Here is a 17,722-nt window from a genome sequence, read left to right on the forward strand (position 1 = left end):
TTGCTCGATAGGTCGAGCGGATCTATTTTAGCTTCTTTTTGGCTTGTTCTTGTGGCTTGGCTCATGATGTTTCGCTTCTTTGAGCCCTCGGTGTTTAGGTGAGCAATGTATACAACTAAAGGGGCTAGTTTGTGCTCGGTGTATATGATTAGATCCTGAAATGGAATAAAATACCAAAGCAACAAAACAAGCGTAAAATCCAATAAACCAATGCAATAACATGTAGTTTCCTCATGCTAAACAAGCCACTTATAGGGGTAAAAATAAAGATAAAATGTAGCTAACAGTTACCTTTGAAAATTGATTCACTAGAACAAGAATGATGTAGATTGGATACAATGAAGTAAGGAAATGATGGAGTTATTTAATGAACATAATTACAACGGCTATTTTCAACTTCGTAACGGTTATTTTTCAGATTAACAACGGCTAGTTTAATTCGTATAAGAAAGTCAAAAAAAAAATTGAGTCAAGCCTCAAGTCGTTAGTAATAGCAACATTAAGGTTTGACTGGTCAACTCCTTAAGTCGCTGTTACTAACAACGACTTGAGGCTTAACTCAATTTTTTTTTATTTATTTCGCTGTTATTAACAGCGACATTACACCAAGTCTAGGTTTGGATGTACGAATGCTTATTTTGGGAATAAAGTTTTCACAAAGCTTATTTTTAGAATAAAGTTGTTAAATAATATTATTTTATTCAAATTTTCAAATTGAGACAGGGACAGCAGAGTTACCATAAAGCACCTAAACAAAGACATGGTTACTCGCGGGCAAACTATAAGATCCGTATTACAATGCCTATGGGCTATGATGCAATAACAACGAATGAGCAACGACAATGTAGAACCAGCTACGGACAGCATTATAGTTGCACACTACACAAACTAACTAAAACACTTCTCTAAATAACTATGGTCGAATTAATGGATGAATATTCAAGGCAACATATTAGTAAAAAGAAATTCTATATTGGAATACAATCCCTCCAAATGAGGTATAATCATGAAACATAACATAAAATCACAAGTATTCAACAGAGTACATATTCAATTTCAAACCCTGATAAAGGCAGCTGAGTATTATTGCTGCTGCTGAGCCTGCGATGACGGTGGAGGTTGAGGAGCCCCAGGGCCAGCAGGCTGGTTATGGTATTGGGATGGAGGGTAATGCTGGTACTGTGGAGGAGGAGGTAGCATATAACCGTAAGGTGGATAATATGGTTGTTGATAATTACCTGGTGGTGGTGGTTGTGGCGGTGGCAAACCCTGGTAGATGCCATATCCTGAAGGCCCACTTTTGTTTTCCCCAGATCCTGAAGGCCCACTTGAGGAACCATCTTGTGATGGAACACGAGCACCCATTCGTTGGGGATCCATCGAAGGATAATAAGTCCTATCCTGCTGAGGTGGAGGTGGAATATTAAAATAAGGCATTGCTGGAGGGAGCTGATCTTGACTTGTTCTAGGGGGGTGAAGATGACTTTGTTGCTGACTTATGACAGATCGAGGAAGCATTCCACTGTGAGCCACTGCCGCCTGCTGTTTTGCATGCTCGTCACCATCAAGCTCAGGTTTTGGTTGCTGAGGTCGACCCCACATTAGCTTAAGTCTTAAACCCTTTATGACAAGTTTATTAGAGAGTTCCTCTGCAGCCTTCTCAGCAGCTTCTCGAGTAGTGTATGTTACAAAAGCACAAGCTCGTTGAAGAACCATCCGTATGGATTCAATTTCACCATGGGCATAGAAGTTGTCCCTCAGATCTTGCTCAGTTATTCTATTATCAAGCCCACCCACATAAAGAGTCTTGATGCTTTCATCATCTGGAGGTTCGAGTGTCTGCATTTCGCCTGCCTTGTTAAGGAGCTTCATTGCAACCGGATCATTTACTCTGTTGCAAGATGCAGAACACATAAGCAGGACTCCCTTAATTGAAAGAGGTAACAGAAAACGCCCACCCCTCCACAAAAAGACTATCTAAACAGTAGAAGTAATAGGTTGAGCTAAAAACCCAAGAATAGAAACTGTCATATTCAGCACATATACCTAAAAGGACAAAATAAAAATTTAAGATTATGGTGCCATGTCCATTAGAATCCAATATACAAGAACAATACTAAAGCCTTAAACCTAAAAGATTGGGATCGGCTAATGATCATTAATGTGACTAGATTTTCTAGAGGGTTGTCACAGATCTTATGCTCACCATCTTCCTTTATGCGATATAAAAGAATTTAAATCAAATAATATGTCCATTAAAATTCAATATTTTAAAATTTTAAATTAAATGCTCTACGGAATCCTGTCAAACAATACTAACCCTCTTCAGAAAATATGCCAAGATTTCAGAAGAGTGCAGCAATTAAGCAGTTTCATGCCTTGAGTGCAAATACTTCGAAAAAAAAATCACATATTACTGATGCATACTTAGAGGCATTTGATGTAATTTAAATACTCTCTGTCCCATGGGATTTGCAGCAAGTACATTTTTTTGAACTCCAAGGAAAAGGAGGAAAAGAGGTAAAAAGGTATAGCTTATGGGGAAGGGGGAGAAATGTGTGGATAAAAATTCATAAGTTAAATGAATAGATGAGAATTAAATAGAGTGCGGATCATGGTCAAAAATAGAAATTAGAAAAATTCATGGGAAGGAATAAAAAGGAAAATGTTGCAAACCCTATGGGACCAATGGAGTAAGAAATATGCAATAGAAAGTAATCATATCATGCTTATTTAAACAACTCACACATAAGAAAGAAAAAATCGTTTTATACCCATTCAGGCACTAATATTCGAATTGGAAGATTCGAACAAGTTAGAGACATAGACCAGCATCAAGAAGAACATAATAACACGAAAAATAGAAAGAATCCAGACTTGTTAAATTACCCATAATAACGATCTTTAATATTTTGCTGTGATAGCTCCCCAGTAACAGGCATTTCATGCCGATAAGGACACTCAGCACCTCTGGTACATTCACCTCTTATATAGAAACTGCAAACATGTGCTCTGTTTCTCTTATAATATGGTGTTGTTCTCTGAAGCTTCAAAATAGTGTCATTAGGCCGCGCCTTTCCATAAGAGGATTCATAATCCAGACCTGCTCTAGCCTAAAACATAACAGACATGTTACATTCCACGTAAGAATACTATCATAAAGACAACTTTAACATCACGATGTCCATTTCCAGGCATTATACAGAAACAAAGTGAACCTAGTAATGACCATATAGTAGTATTGTGATATCATATAATAGTATATACCAACCCTTAGGTTGAAATTGAGATCCTACGCAATGCAAAATATTCACAGGTGCAACAAAAAACCTTCATGAACTCGGAATGTAGTAAACAAAGCATAAACCAGCCATTTTGGCATTTACAGACTGTATAGTACCTCCCTTATAAACATGTATTATATAAAACGTTATTCAGAGAATACACCAAACAATACACGACAAAACCTTAATCCCTACAATGTGGTTGGCTAGATGAACCAAAATAAATAAATATAAGGGAAATCGTCACCAAAAAGTATTATACTTCAATCCAACCTATCTAATATTAATCTACAGAAAATCAATTACAATGATCATCTACATATATTCTCCTTGCCTTCATTCTTATGTATTGTCAAACGCTTCAGCAAGCCCCAATTCTTTACATATTGTTCAATCCTAATGTCCAAGACATAGTTTACGCATTACTCTTCTATGTACATAAAGCCATAATAGTTCCTTATATAGATTTCCAAATACTGAAATATGCTACTTTCCAAAATCTACCAAATAAGTCCACCATAAAATAAAAAAGCAAGCACAAAGGCCACAGCACCTCTACCTCTCAATCCAATCAAAAGACTATCCTTACAGACCTTCCAAGAACAAAGAAGCCAAAATGAAACCAAAATATAAATAGTATACATCATTTCTTATCATTGCCACATTTTCTTGATTTCCACCTCAACTCATCCAAATTTAATGAGTTAGTACACAATGATATGACAATGGCAAAAACATGATTCCAAGGTCACTATTAAATGACCCAAGGTGCACCAAAGCGCAAAAGGGAACCAAAAGCGTAGACACAAGGTGCAATGTGCAAGGTTAAAGAATGAACTTCTCGAAAGTGAGGCACATCTTTTGTCTCGAAAGCTTAAAAGGCGCACCAAAGCATGCGTCTTTTGTATATCACAAAGCCCAAACTAAAAATAAGCAATTTGTCGACACCCTCTATTTGAGATGCACCAAAGGCGTCCTTTCGAAAAGTAAGATTCAAATATATAAGGGCCGCTACATAAACTAAAATATATCAACACGACAGAATACTGGTAACAAAATCATAAAGCATTTGGCCTTTAATATTAATATATAAATAAAAAAATCAATTTATAGTGATCATCCACATATATCCTTTTCTATCATTCATTCTTATCTATTGGCAGATGCTCCTAGAAATCCATATTATTCATGTCCATGTTCACTCACGTTATCTAAATCATTTCCAGCCTGTCTCTTCCCTTTTTAACTTCATCAAAGATTCAATCTTACAATTTTCTAATGAGAGCATTTTTCGATCTATGAACATTCATTTTGATGTATATCTTTCAAAATATGTCCGCAAATTCATGTCAACATATACATGTCAACCACCCATTTCTCAGCCAAAACTAAGTCGGGAAAAATTCAGCAAATATAGAAAGATAAAGCTCTTACCCTGCGGTCATGTTCCTCAGCAAAATATTCCCTATTGACATCACTCTTGGGGATGGCGTCATTGCTGCTGATGCTAAGAGCAGTATCACGAACCTGTACTGGAAGACCATACTCAAGATCCAAGAGGCAAACTTGGCATACATTTTTCAGTTTACTGCATGTCTGGCAAATCTCAGATTTTTTATATCTCGCATCGCGACCTGGTCTCCATCGAAAAACAGTAAATGGTCTTGTACATATCTTACATTCCTTATCATATTCCGCTCTAGTCTGGTAGATAACAATTGAGAATTACCTTAGTAAAGCAATATGGCAAACTTGCAGTAAAATATAGAACACAGATTAAGACTCCGTAAAAAATAAGTCTACTATGTTATAAGGATCAAGGTGTTGATGTAACAGAAACGTCATTACATTTAGGTTCAGCAGTGTCCAGTGATAGTCACCTGGGTGCCTAAGTCATGATCCTGGCTAATTTGATTAGAAACATGTTTATGATCTAACTTATAAGATAGAACAATGGCATCCGGATTAGTGCAGCATGACATGAGTGTTCATCCTGGATTCGCCGCTGTGATAGTTAAAGCATGTCTAACAATTTCTAGTGTCAAAAACAATCATAAAAAAATATACATCTTCCTTCCACCTGGATAATCAATTTCTCCAATTTATCAAACTAGCAAGAAACAACTATAATATAGGTAATTAAAAACGCCTTTCCAAAAGCTCTGTAAACCAATTCGAAATTAGGATTTTAAGCAAATGGAGAAAGAAACTTGTACACGAAACAAATAAGCTTGGGCTCGTCAATAACACTACGAATGAATTACAAATTTGGGGAAACAATAATCCAATATCAGAAAAATTAGGGTTTGAAGAGAAAATAAGAAAGAAAAAAAAAACTAAACAAAACAAAAAAAAAAAAAAAAGAAGAAGACGAAAAGATACCATGCGAACATAAGGATTGTCGCCGAGGCAAGATTCACAGATGATAGGGAAGTCAGAACGCTCCCAACCATCGGCTTCTAGATCTCGAAGCAGTCGATGAGCCATATCTCCAGTCTCTAGTTCTATAGAAAATCTTTGAAGCCGCCTACACTTCTGATAAAATTCATATAGGCCTAGGCACCAGGCAAATTACATAAACAGTTCAGTTAGGCCTAGGCGCCTGTAGCCGTTAGTAATAATGATCATTTGTAAAGTTAATAAATTATAGGGTAGAAGTGGAAATAGGTATTGTTAGATTTGGATCGAGTCTAACTAGATCCAGATCTAGACTCTAACTTTCTATCAAACCTAGACTCGGACTTAGATCTACAGGGTAAGAAAATTTTAGATCCGAAATCAGACCTTAAGGATCTGACAGGTCTAGAGTCTGAATCTGGGTCAAAATATTTTTTTCTGAGATTATTTTAAAAATATATTACATAATTTTCGACCATTCATATAAAATTACTTAAGCATTTCAACTAGTAAGAATCTCCTAATACTTTATACTAATTGAGCAAATAGCTATATGAAACATTCCAACATGAGTTCTACAACGAAATATTTAGTAAGTATTTTAATTTTTAAAAACTAGATACAACGACCACACTTCAAATTACATGAACTTACAAAGTTCAAAATCACGTAATGTTCAGAAATATAACAAAAATTCAAATCAAACAATTAAATACACATGATAGATAATATATAATTTTTTGAGAAAAACCTGTAGCATTATACTAAATCAAGCTCCACCAAAGCCCGAAGGCTAGGAGGGAAAGGCACCATACAAATCTTTTCTTAGGCGAAACTCACATCCCATCGTGCAATTATGTGGGCCATAGTATTCCCCCTTCTGCGAACAAAAAAAAAGGGAAAATTATTAAAACATAAGCACATATTAAAAGCATAGTCATATAGAGCATATATAGGAGCAATCCCCTTCTCCTTCTATGCAAAGGCATTCATCACAGACAACGAGTCTCCTTCCAAGTGAACATGTTCCACATCGTATCTTTTTGCCAACTCCAAACCATAGCACGCTGACACTAGCTCCGTGGTTTCCGCATCCTCATTTGTTGAGAATTTCCGAGTACCGGTGAAAAGGACCTTGCCATTGCAATTGCTAGCAACCTTCCTACCCCTTGTTGAAGCCCCGTACCAATATGAGCATCACAATTGATTTTTATCCATCCTTCGCTGGGGGCACACCAATTCTATGAAGAGGGTAAAGTAGGAGATCGATGTACAAACACCTTAGAAGCATACAATTGGTATTCTTTAATCATCTTTGCATAAGCCGTGGAAAGTTGTATAAGGTTACACTGAGATCCCTCCATCACCTCTTAGATCCTCGCAAACCAGCACGCCCACATCGAGGCACATATTGTTTTGACAACATCTGTGGAAGAGTGAGATAAGAGCCATAAGAACCAATCAGGAAAGGAGTCAAGAGGGGTTGCTTATAAAGTGTCATAGAATGGGTGTGAAACCCACATGTCCCGAACTTTACAACAATAAAAAAGGGCATGGCAAATTGTAACAAGTGCGCCAATCTCAATACATAATTAGCATTTAATAATAATGTTTAATACAAAAAAAATATTGCGGAAGTCTCAAAATGCCGAATTGTTAAAAGCTTTAAATCATAAAACTAAAATTGTTTAAAACAAAACTAAAATATTATTACCTCTGATAAGAAATATTGTTTGCTCAAAAAAAAAATACATCATCATCAAGTCATCAATAAAGATACAAAAAGCAGCTAAGTTCTCGATAAATAGTAATTGCTGCGGCCTGGATCGGAACCTGAACTAAATCCTGCAAAATGCTGCCATCCATGATACGGATGACAGCCGATTGAATCGGTCAGCGCTTAACGCCGAGCATAACTTCCTATCCAACTCAAAATACGGAAACTATACGCTACATTTACAAAATAATAATTTAAGTACGAACTTATACTTAATTGACACCATCGTATACTTTTTACCATGTTCGTTTTCAGTTACATACTTTTAAGTCATTAAGATACCATTCTCGATTATGACAGAAGTACGTTACTGCCACTTATACAATTTGGTAATCTTAACACTTGAGTAAGTTCATTTGGTTAATACTCATAACCGTACCATGCATCATAGCATCAACACTAATCAAGTTTATCACTGATCAACAAGCACATTAATATGACACCTGATATATGTAAGGGTCTGGTTAGGTGAGAACCGTAGTCCTAAACCCTAACTGTGGTGGGAGTCGTCACCTCTCCAATACAATATTTATGCTTGAGCTCTACAGGATAGGTAGCGAACCCCCTGTTTTACACCGCATTTTACGTGCCGGCCAACACGGACGCCGGGATTTTACATGCCGGTCCATGGTTCGACATTACCTTACTATCAGGGTCATTTAATCAATACATTTCACACAAGTACATCACATTTTTATTACTCCAAGTTGACTTTGAATTTGAATTTGACCAACCTATGTGGTAACTTCATTTATTTAATATAATTCTTAATCATAATGTTTAATTTACCTTTACGTTTTTATATGTTCATTACTTAATTTTTACACATTAAATTTTATTTATAACTTTATTTTAATAGGTCATTAAATTCACACTAATAACTTAATATTTTATTAATAGTCTCCAAATTAGTATTTTCCACAAGTAGCTACTATTCTCTTGAAATAAGTTCCCAAAATCAAATTTTCCAACTTTAAAATAAATAAAACTTTATTCTCCTCACAAAATCAAACATTCTAATTAAAATTCAAATTAAACTGCAACCTTTGGATAAGTTTTCAAAATTCAACAAGTTTACCAAAAAATAATTATTTCAAGTTTCGAAAAACAAGTAAACTTATTAGATTCGCAAAAATCAACATTCTAGTAATAAAACAAATAAAACTTATAATTTCACAAAAATCAATATTTCACACATAGTTTAAGAACAAGTTTAAAAAATATTTTTACATCTTTTTATATAAATTTTGGTCAAATAGTTAGCAAATAAAATATTATTTTGTACTAAATAGTAATCAAATGTCACAAAAGTTATTTTTTTTTTAATTTATGAAATCTAATATATTCAAGAAAATCACTTCAATATTTAATAACTTATAAAGCTTTCTCAAAAATAACTTTTAAGCTTTTATTTTAATATTATCATAAAATATCTTATAATAATATAAAAAAATAAATGAAACTCTTTTTCTTTTTAATATGATAATGGTCGAATAGTCTATGAGTATTTTAGAGCCTTTTTCACTAACAAAACAACTTCATTTAATTTATTATAGTAAATTCAAGATTTAAATAATTAACATAACCACTAAAAAAATAAAAACTCTACACAATAACTTAGAAATTTACTATAACTTTAAGGATAAACTTAAATCTCAGAATAAAGTATAATAACAATATTCTTAATATAATCATACTTAGTAAAAATACGTTCATAAAATAACTTAATACCTTATAAACTAGTTTGAAGGCTAACATAAACATATTAATACAAAATTCTAACATAAAATAAATTCTTAAATATAATAACATTTCTAATATAACACATAACTCATAAATATACTAGCACTAGTTTATAACATAAATCATGCTTAATATCACTAGAATATAATTTTGCACTCAACTTCCTAAATTGTTCAAAGATTATTAAATTAACATACTAAAAATACTTTTAGCATACACATACTTAATATAATCTTGATCATAATTTCATTAAACTAAATTCCACTAAAATATATCAACATATTTCATACTTTGCATATTATAAAGTAAATATAATGTAAAATTCCACAAAAAGAGTAGGGTAAGAAGTTATACCATACTAACACCAAGGATTAGTACTAAATACTAATTAGGAAAATAATAAGAAATAAGATCCTCCAAGATAGATAATAATGCTCCAAAGATAATTAATCCCAACTCCCAAAATAATGATGATGATTTAAGCTAAATAAAGAGTGTTCTGAGCTCCATGTTCTTTAATTTCTTCAATTAATAAAGGTATTAATGTAGTAAGATTTTATTGAAGTGAAAGTATAAGAAAGAATGTTAGAAAGATTTGATGATGGTGGTGTAAGTGATCTCATGGCTAAGGGGGGTATTCATAATGGGTTTGGGAAACTTTGTAGTTCATTAGATTGTATGAAAAAGAGTGTTAGGAGTATAGAAGAAGGTTAACTTGTGTACGTGATTTAGAGTGTGTAAGTGAATGTGTAAGAGTTGGAGTGTGTAAGTGAATGTGTAAGAGTTTGGAGTGTAGAAGAAGGTTAGCTTGTGTAAGAAAATGGTGATAGCTTGTGTAAGTGATGAACATCATGGGTTACCTTAGAAAGGATTTTGGTTCATCAAAATTTTGTTCTAGTATGTACAAGTGAATATACTTTAAAATAATGGGTAAATTTAATCATGAAAATATGTAGTTCATTTAAAATTTTGCTTAAACTATACTTAATGTTAATAATAAAAATACGACTCATTTTTATGTAAAAAATAATTACATCAAAATTATAAGGTTAAAATAATAAGTAGTAATGTTAGTTTAAGGAAGAAAGTTAAAAAGTAACGTTTTACAAAACCGTGAATATAATAATAAAATTTTTACTTTTTGTACTATAAAATAATAAAATAATATTTTAGTGCTTATAAAAAGATTTTAAACAAAATACTATTTTAAAGTTTAATATTTGAAAGAAATTACAAATCGGAAAAGATTTAGGAATTAAAGATGGTTTGAAATAGATAATCAAAGGATTAGAGATTTGAATTGAAAATTCAGAATAAATTAATCGGAAGATTAAAATTAAGAATTTTGAGTCTGTTACACAAATAGACTCAGGGCCTTCATTGCATCTAGAGCCTGTAGGTGAGGAACGTATATGTCTATAGTAGCGACCGCATTAACTAGAAGTGAGTTTTTGGAAGCTCTCCAAGGAAAGTGATTCAGTTTTGGTGGGCCATTTAATTTCCATATCTCCTTCTATAAGCTAGTGTTACCCACCAAAGTCTCGTTCCGAATCCCGCGTGAAGCTCCCAACATACCTAAACAATATCCCAATTTAACTGAGTAGAAGCCATTCTTATTGTATCCCCAAAAGACCTTATCCTCTTCATTGTTTTAAACCAAGGGAATAACAAGTATCTCTTCCACTGTATCACTGGCAAAAAGGACTCTCAATTTCTCCACATTCCATGTCCAACTATCCAAGTCTATCAGTTCCCCAACTTTCAAGTCAACTGTATCATCATTCAGCAGCCTTAGAACCAAAACCTTTCCCTCATGCATCATCCATTTGTCACTAGTAACATTAATGGTTCACCCCGATCCCACTCTCCAGCTTAGGCCCTCTAAGAGAAGGGACTTGGAACCCCAAATACTTCTCCATGTAAAACTTGGATCAAAACCTCTTCTAACATCTAAAACATCATCACGCTTGAAGTAACAAGCTTTAAGTACTGCATTCAGGAACGGGTTTGTACCTTTATAGAGTCTCCACATCTGTTTTACTAAAAGGGCTTGATTAAAATATTTTAGGTCTCTGAATCCCATACGTCCTAGCCTCTTTAGTAAGCATAAGCTTGCCTAACTATGCCAATGTGTCTTGCGACTATCTCTCGAAGAACCTTACCAAAATTGTGTCATCATAGCATGAATATCATCAATGATACCATTTGGGATTCGAAAAATACTCATCATGTATGTCGGGATTGCCTGCATTACAACTTTAAACAGCACTTCTTCGCTTGCCCTAGATAGAAGTCTTTCTTTCCAACCCTAGATTTTCTTTCAAATAAGCTCCTTAAGACAAGAAAATATAGTTTTCTTTGATCTGCCAACTATTGTGGGTAAACCCAAATATTTCATGTGACAGTCCACCTTCTTAACTTGCAACACCTCAAGGATCTCAAGTCTCCTGGCAATGGGTACCCCTTTGCTAAATGAGATTTCGGTCTCATCGAAATTCACATTTTGACCCGATGCTCTCTCATATAGGCTAATAATATTAACTACTTTCGAGCATTCTTTGACGTTTGCTTTAGCAAAAAGAATACTATCATTTGTAAATAATAAATGAGACAAAGGAGAAGACCCTCTACAAACACTTACACAATAAAGCACCCGCCTATCAATACTTTTTGAGATGGAGTAGAATAAGCATTTGCACACATAATGAAATGATAAGGGGAAAGTGGATCACCTGCCTGAGCCCGCGTGTAGGAATAACATTACCCTGAATACTCCCATTGATCTTGAAAGAAAAGGTAACACTGGTAATACAACTCATAATTCTTCTCACCTAACATTCATTGAAGCTCAGTCTCAACATAACCCATTCCAGAATACCCCATTCAACCCTGTCATATGCTTTGCTCATACCCAGCTTAAGAGTAAAGGAATTGTTTCTCCCGTCAGCTTTCTTTTCCATAGAATGAAACGCTTCAAAGGCAAGCAAAGCGTTATCAGTAATCGACCTCCCTAAAATAATATCACTCTGATTGATCAAAATAATATCAACAAGAAAACCCTTTCGTCTATTTGCCAGAGTTTTTGAGATAATTTTGTATATCACATTGCAACAACTTATAGGACGAAATTCAGTTAAGAATTTTAGGTCATTTCATTTAGAAATCAAAGAGACACATGTTTTATTGATGGTTTTAAGGTCAATAAGACCCCTCCACCATTTTTTCACCAAACACAGCACATATTCTCCTACAATGTCCCATAACTTTTGATAAAAAATAGCATGAAAATCATCCGTACCTGGGGCTTTTGTTGGATTCATTTGGAAAGTTGCAGTTCTAATCTCTTCCACTATAGGATTAGCATCAAGAGCCTCATTTATCTGATCAGTCACTTTCGAACCAAGCCTAGCCATAGCTTCTTCAAAACCTGAGGGAGAGTTGGTAGCAAACAGGTTTTCATAATAAGCTATAATGAGTCGCTCAAGATCTGTGCAACTTGTTTTCCAAGAGCCATCAGCATCAGTCAAACTCTTGATCAAATTCCTTCTTCTCCGCGAGCTGGCCTTATAATGGAAGTATTTTGAGTTTTTATCCCCATCACGAAGTTCATTTAACCTAGAGTGAATGTGCTAGTAAGATTATTTCATTTGGTGCAAGGTATCAAGCTCATTTAAAAGAGCCTTATAATTTACTATCATAGCTGCATCGGGAACACACCTTTGAGCCATACGAAGCTTCTTCTCTGAATCTCTAATTTTTTTCGTACCGCTCAGAAAGTAGACTCGGCCTAGGAAGCAAATGTTATAGCACAATGTTCAATGCGAAACTCAATTTCTACACCCAAACATTCAGTTCATACTTCTTCAACCACACTCTTGCATTCATCTTTTGAAAACCACAAAGACTCAAATCTGAAAACTTTTTTATCTTGCTCCATGTGGTCCCCTTTTGTGTTGAGCGTGATTGGGTAGTGATCAGACTTGTATCTTCCATTCAGCTATGGCCACAAATCTATCCAACCTTTCCTTAATCATTGAATCATGGTGTCTGCCCCTGCTCCAAGTGAAGGTACTACCTCGAAACCCAAGTCAAGCAATGCTCAATCATCAAGACATCTCCTAAAAGCATCCATCTCTCATTTAGATATGCTCATACCCTTTTTTTTCTTACTCAAGCTAGTAATTTCATTAAAGTCCCTGAAATTCACGAACGGACCCGTAGCCTCTCTAGCAATAACTCGAAGCAACTCCCAAGTTTGGCGTTTATTAGCTCTAGCCGCCTAACCAAACACCCCACAAGCAAACCAAGAGCCAGAACCTGCACACTCTTCATTAACCTCCACTGGAATGTGGTGGTTTGAGATAGAAATCAGCTTAACCTCTAAATCATTCCACCATATCCCAATACCCCTTGAATGACGTATATTATCAACACAAATACCTTCATGAAGACCACATTTATTTCGTACAACCTCGAACTTTCTTTTATTCATAAATGTCTCCATAAGAAAAACAAAATTCGAACGCTTACCCCAACACCAAGATCGGAGTGCCTATACTGTTAAAGGATTATTCAGCCCTTGACAGTTCTAATTTAATATTTTCATTGTTCTTTGCGGGGTTGGGTACCACCAACCTCCGCTACTTTATCAACATCTGTAGAAATCACACCTTCACCCGCACAAGAACGTTTTACAGCGGACTCATTGTCTTCCATCTCAACATCCATATCCCAAGTCGTCCTCTTATTTATCTGGCCAGAAGAGCGGTAGACATCTCCATTATTGTTACTGATCATCTTCCTACCAACTTTTTATTAATGGACTTAGAAGAACCCACATTGAAAGTAAGACTGTAGTCGAGACCAAACAACCCTCTCCCAAACCTACTGTATTCCAACTGGGGGATTGTTGTAGTTGTACATAAGTAGATGAGTTTAGAATTGGTGAACTCAACTCCTCATTTTCAAAACTCAATGTTGTACACATTTGCACTTGGTCCGCTTCCTTCCTCCTATTATTCAGTCCAAATTTATTTGAAGACTCTTCACACCCAGTTGCATAAGGAACCAACATGCCTTCATTCAACACACCTAAAACCCCCTATGTACCAATGCCCACCTCAGCCTTCAAGTTCTCTTTCCTCATATTAAAGGCCGTATTATCCGTCACCAGCACTACTCCTCTATCAATATTATTCACTAGGGTTGAACACATATTATTATGATCATAACCCTTCACAGAATCATTATCAATAGTTGGTTAAGTAACAAAGAGATTCTTTCTCAATTTAAAACCACTAACCTCCTTTTTGTTTTTACTAAAACCCTTCCTAGGTGAAGCTCTGATCTATGCTCCCTAACTGTACCCTTTCTCCTTAATCTCTTCCGACACAATTGTGCAATCTTTTTCAGTATGGTTTACCATTCCACACAAGAAACAAAAATGGGGAAGCCTTTCATATTTAATGGGATATAAATGGGTCTATGGGTCGGATCTGGGTGAGAACTTGTGGACTCGGACTCATAGGGTCAAAAAATAGGTGAATCTAAACCCTTAAATTAGGGTCGAGTCGGGTCTAGATCCTTAGAGTCCAAGGCCCATGCCCTTCCGTAGGTGGGAGTTTTGTGATTTTAGTTTACCGTTTTTGTTTTGTTTATTTTTCTATTATTCTTTTTTGTATTTTTATCGTGATTTACAAATCATGGTGATTGATTAGGAATTATTGCTTAGGTGCCAACTTGATTACACAAATAAATAGTCGTTTAAAAAGCAGTTTCACTTAGCAAAATAGACTCGATGACCCAACATTTATCCGAATGAACACCTTTATTATAATTATAATTGTAGATGAGGTCTAGCTCCTTTTCATACCCTCATTCATATCTTTATTTGATACAACACTCAATTATGATAGGGTCTTATTTATCTAATGAAGTTTTCATTTAGAATTGAATTAAATATTATTTTTGTAGACGCGCGATTGTTATATTCCCTATTGAAAACCTTTATTATTATTGTAAATGATGTCTAGCCCTTTTCCATATCCTCTTTCATATCGTTATTAAATACAACACTCAATAATAGGGTCTTATAATCTCACGTAGTTTTCCGTTAAAATTAAATTTTGTATTATTTATTATAGATTCACGATTGTTATATTTCTTAACACATCTAAATCTTTATAAAAAAAAATTACAATAGGAGTAAAATTGTGACCCCAAACTCTTATAAAGCCATAAAAATTCAAAAAATAAAAATAGCACAATAAATGGGTAGAATCAATCTTTTATGGTGAGCGGGTAATTCTTTATTCTAAACAATAAAATGAAAAAATGTTTTTTTTTTAATATCAAAGAACAGAACATCAATAATCCAAGGTGGACCACCATCTAACAAACATCAGCACAAGAATTATTAGAATTCTAACTAGCGAGTCTTTGAGCAATTTTATTACTCTCCTTAAAAGAAAAGGAAAAGTTCATAGTATCAATAAAATAATATAGTCAATTACTAGTTGAACATAAAAATTTTAGTAGTCATTTTTCAAAGAGCGTTGATGACCTTTTATGAATCACCTTTAATTGTGAACTTCTTCCAACCTTCAAATAAAGCTTTGAACAAGCCCATAACTTTACCATTGAATTAGTGAATTCAAAGATGTCTACATTCCACACAGAACTTTCCATCCAGTAAAGTATAAAAAAGCCCATATTAACTTTAATTTGTTACTACAATTTTAATTAAAAGCTTCAAAATAATTTTTTAAGCAACCTTCATTTGGTGAGCACCATTTTATCTTCTCTCTAACACTTTTGACCTTCAATTTCAAACAAGTGACTCAATAATGTTTAAGCTAGTCAAGAGTCCACTTGCAACACACCACATGAGGGGTGTGGATCTTCTTAAACGCAAATTCGATTTTGAGCCTTGAAAAATGATGACACTAAGCTCCTCCAGTTAACATTTTGACTTTCTCTCTATAACTCTAATCCACTATTCTACGTAATCTTATGCTCCATCATAACAAAAGATGTTCCACCAATCTCCCTATATGTCTTAGCCAAGGGACAACCTTTCATAATTATCATCAACCTAATATATCGCTTAAAAATAGGGTATGAGTGATGGAAGATGACTGAAAATATCCAAGGGGAAGCCTTTAAAAAAATAAATCATTTTAGAGATCCACATCTAGCACATTTGCCATATATTGAGTACCTTTCCTTTAGATGTTCCCCATAAAGGGAATGTTGTTCCACAATGGCCTTCATATAAGTTTTTTTTTTTTTTTTATTTTTTTTTATTTTTTTTTATTTTTTTATGTTAGGTGGGACATGTACTTTCTAAAGATAATCCCATATTAGATCATAAACTATTATATAAGATGGTAGGTCTTTAAGATTTTGATCCAATTTATGCCCTTTTAACTTCAAAGACACCACTATTACTCCTACCCACTAATGTTCATCAATGCCATTTCTACAAATGGACCATATCAATAGGGAAAATGACATTGCGGATCACATCTTTATTCCTTTTTAAACCTTCCTCAATCTAGAGAACACAAACTTTTATGTTTTCATCAAGAATTCTATAGAGTGTGATCACCCTACCATTACCATTGCCCCCAATCCATGTTGCTTTCTAAGGTGATCTCTATTCCCAAATCTCTATCTCAATCCTTTTAAGAGTACCATATACTTCTCCATGAGTAACTTGAGGCAACATGAGTTTCCTGAATAGATGAGTTCAAGAAGTATCTTGCTTTGAGAGAGCGAACAAGGATGGAATTTGGATAGGAATAAAGGTGTCAAAACTATTTTACAGTAATGCGAGGTTAAATTTAGCAAGGACATGTAAGCCCATACTACCCATCATGTTTGGTTTGCGCAAATGAGAGCAAGACTTCCACAAAATACCCTAACTTAAGATAGACGCTTCCCACTAAAACATTCATTATGTTTCTCTCTACATCAAGCAAAAAAGTATTAGGTGTTTTTAAACAACTCATTACGTAGTTAGAAATAGGGTGGACATAAACTTTGATAAAGATCTCCTTGTTAGGATTTTTTCTTTTTAACGCTTCAATTTCTTCTATCATGTCTTTAATAGTACTGAAAGAAGCTTTCCTAAACATTGTAAAATTGTTAGCCGACCAAGATGTCAATTTTAGTAGTCTGTTGTAGTTATTCTTATATTATGTATTCTAGTGTAACAAATCCGTAATAAATCTTGTAAAAAATTTATCTTTTCTGATTGCTTTGTTTTACTCCCTTTTATATAAGGTGAAGCTCAACACTACAGGACAATAATAACAAGAATACAAAATCAAAAATATTCCTCTTTCTCTCTTCTAAATCTTCTTCTTCACGTTGCAGTTACTGTGTAGTATTAATGGCTTCTTCAGTAACACATGAATGGAGTTTGTAACATGGTATTAGCGTAAACTTCGATCCTACATTCTATATTCTTGTTCTTTTTCTCTTCTTTCTATTGATTTTTTTTTTCTAAATCTTAAAA

The 17,722-nt window shown here is 34.3% G+C and overlaps 1 protein-coding gene across 1 annotated transcript; it reads right to left on the minus strand.

The window, feature by feature from the left end:
- Positions 1-901: 901 nt before the first annotated feature.
- Positions 902-5,877, minus strand: LOC130810492 (zinc finger CCCH domain-containing protein 49-like). Its single transcript, XM_057676611.1, has 4 exons — positions 5,667-5,877; positions 4,719-4,988; positions 2,890-3,113; positions 902-1,891 (listed from the first exon to the last, which is right to left on the minus strand). Exons 1-4 carry the CDS (start codon positions 5,769-5,771, stop codon positions 1,084-1,086), a joined length of 1,407 nt encoding a protein of 468 aa, XP_057532594.1. The 5' UTR covers positions 5,772-5,877; the 3' UTR covers positions 902-1,083.
- Between the last annotated feature and the right edge of the window lie 11,845 nt (positions 5,878-17,722).

The sequence above is a fragment of the Amaranthus tricolor genome, chromosome 1 (assembly GCF_026212465.1).
Source record: "Amaranthus tricolor cultivar Red isolate AtriRed21 chromosome 1, ASM2621246v1, whole genome shotgun sequence".
Taxonomy (NCBI): domain Eukaryota; kingdom Viridiplantae; phylum Streptophyta; class Magnoliopsida; order Caryophyllales; family Amaranthaceae; genus Amaranthus; species Amaranthus tricolor.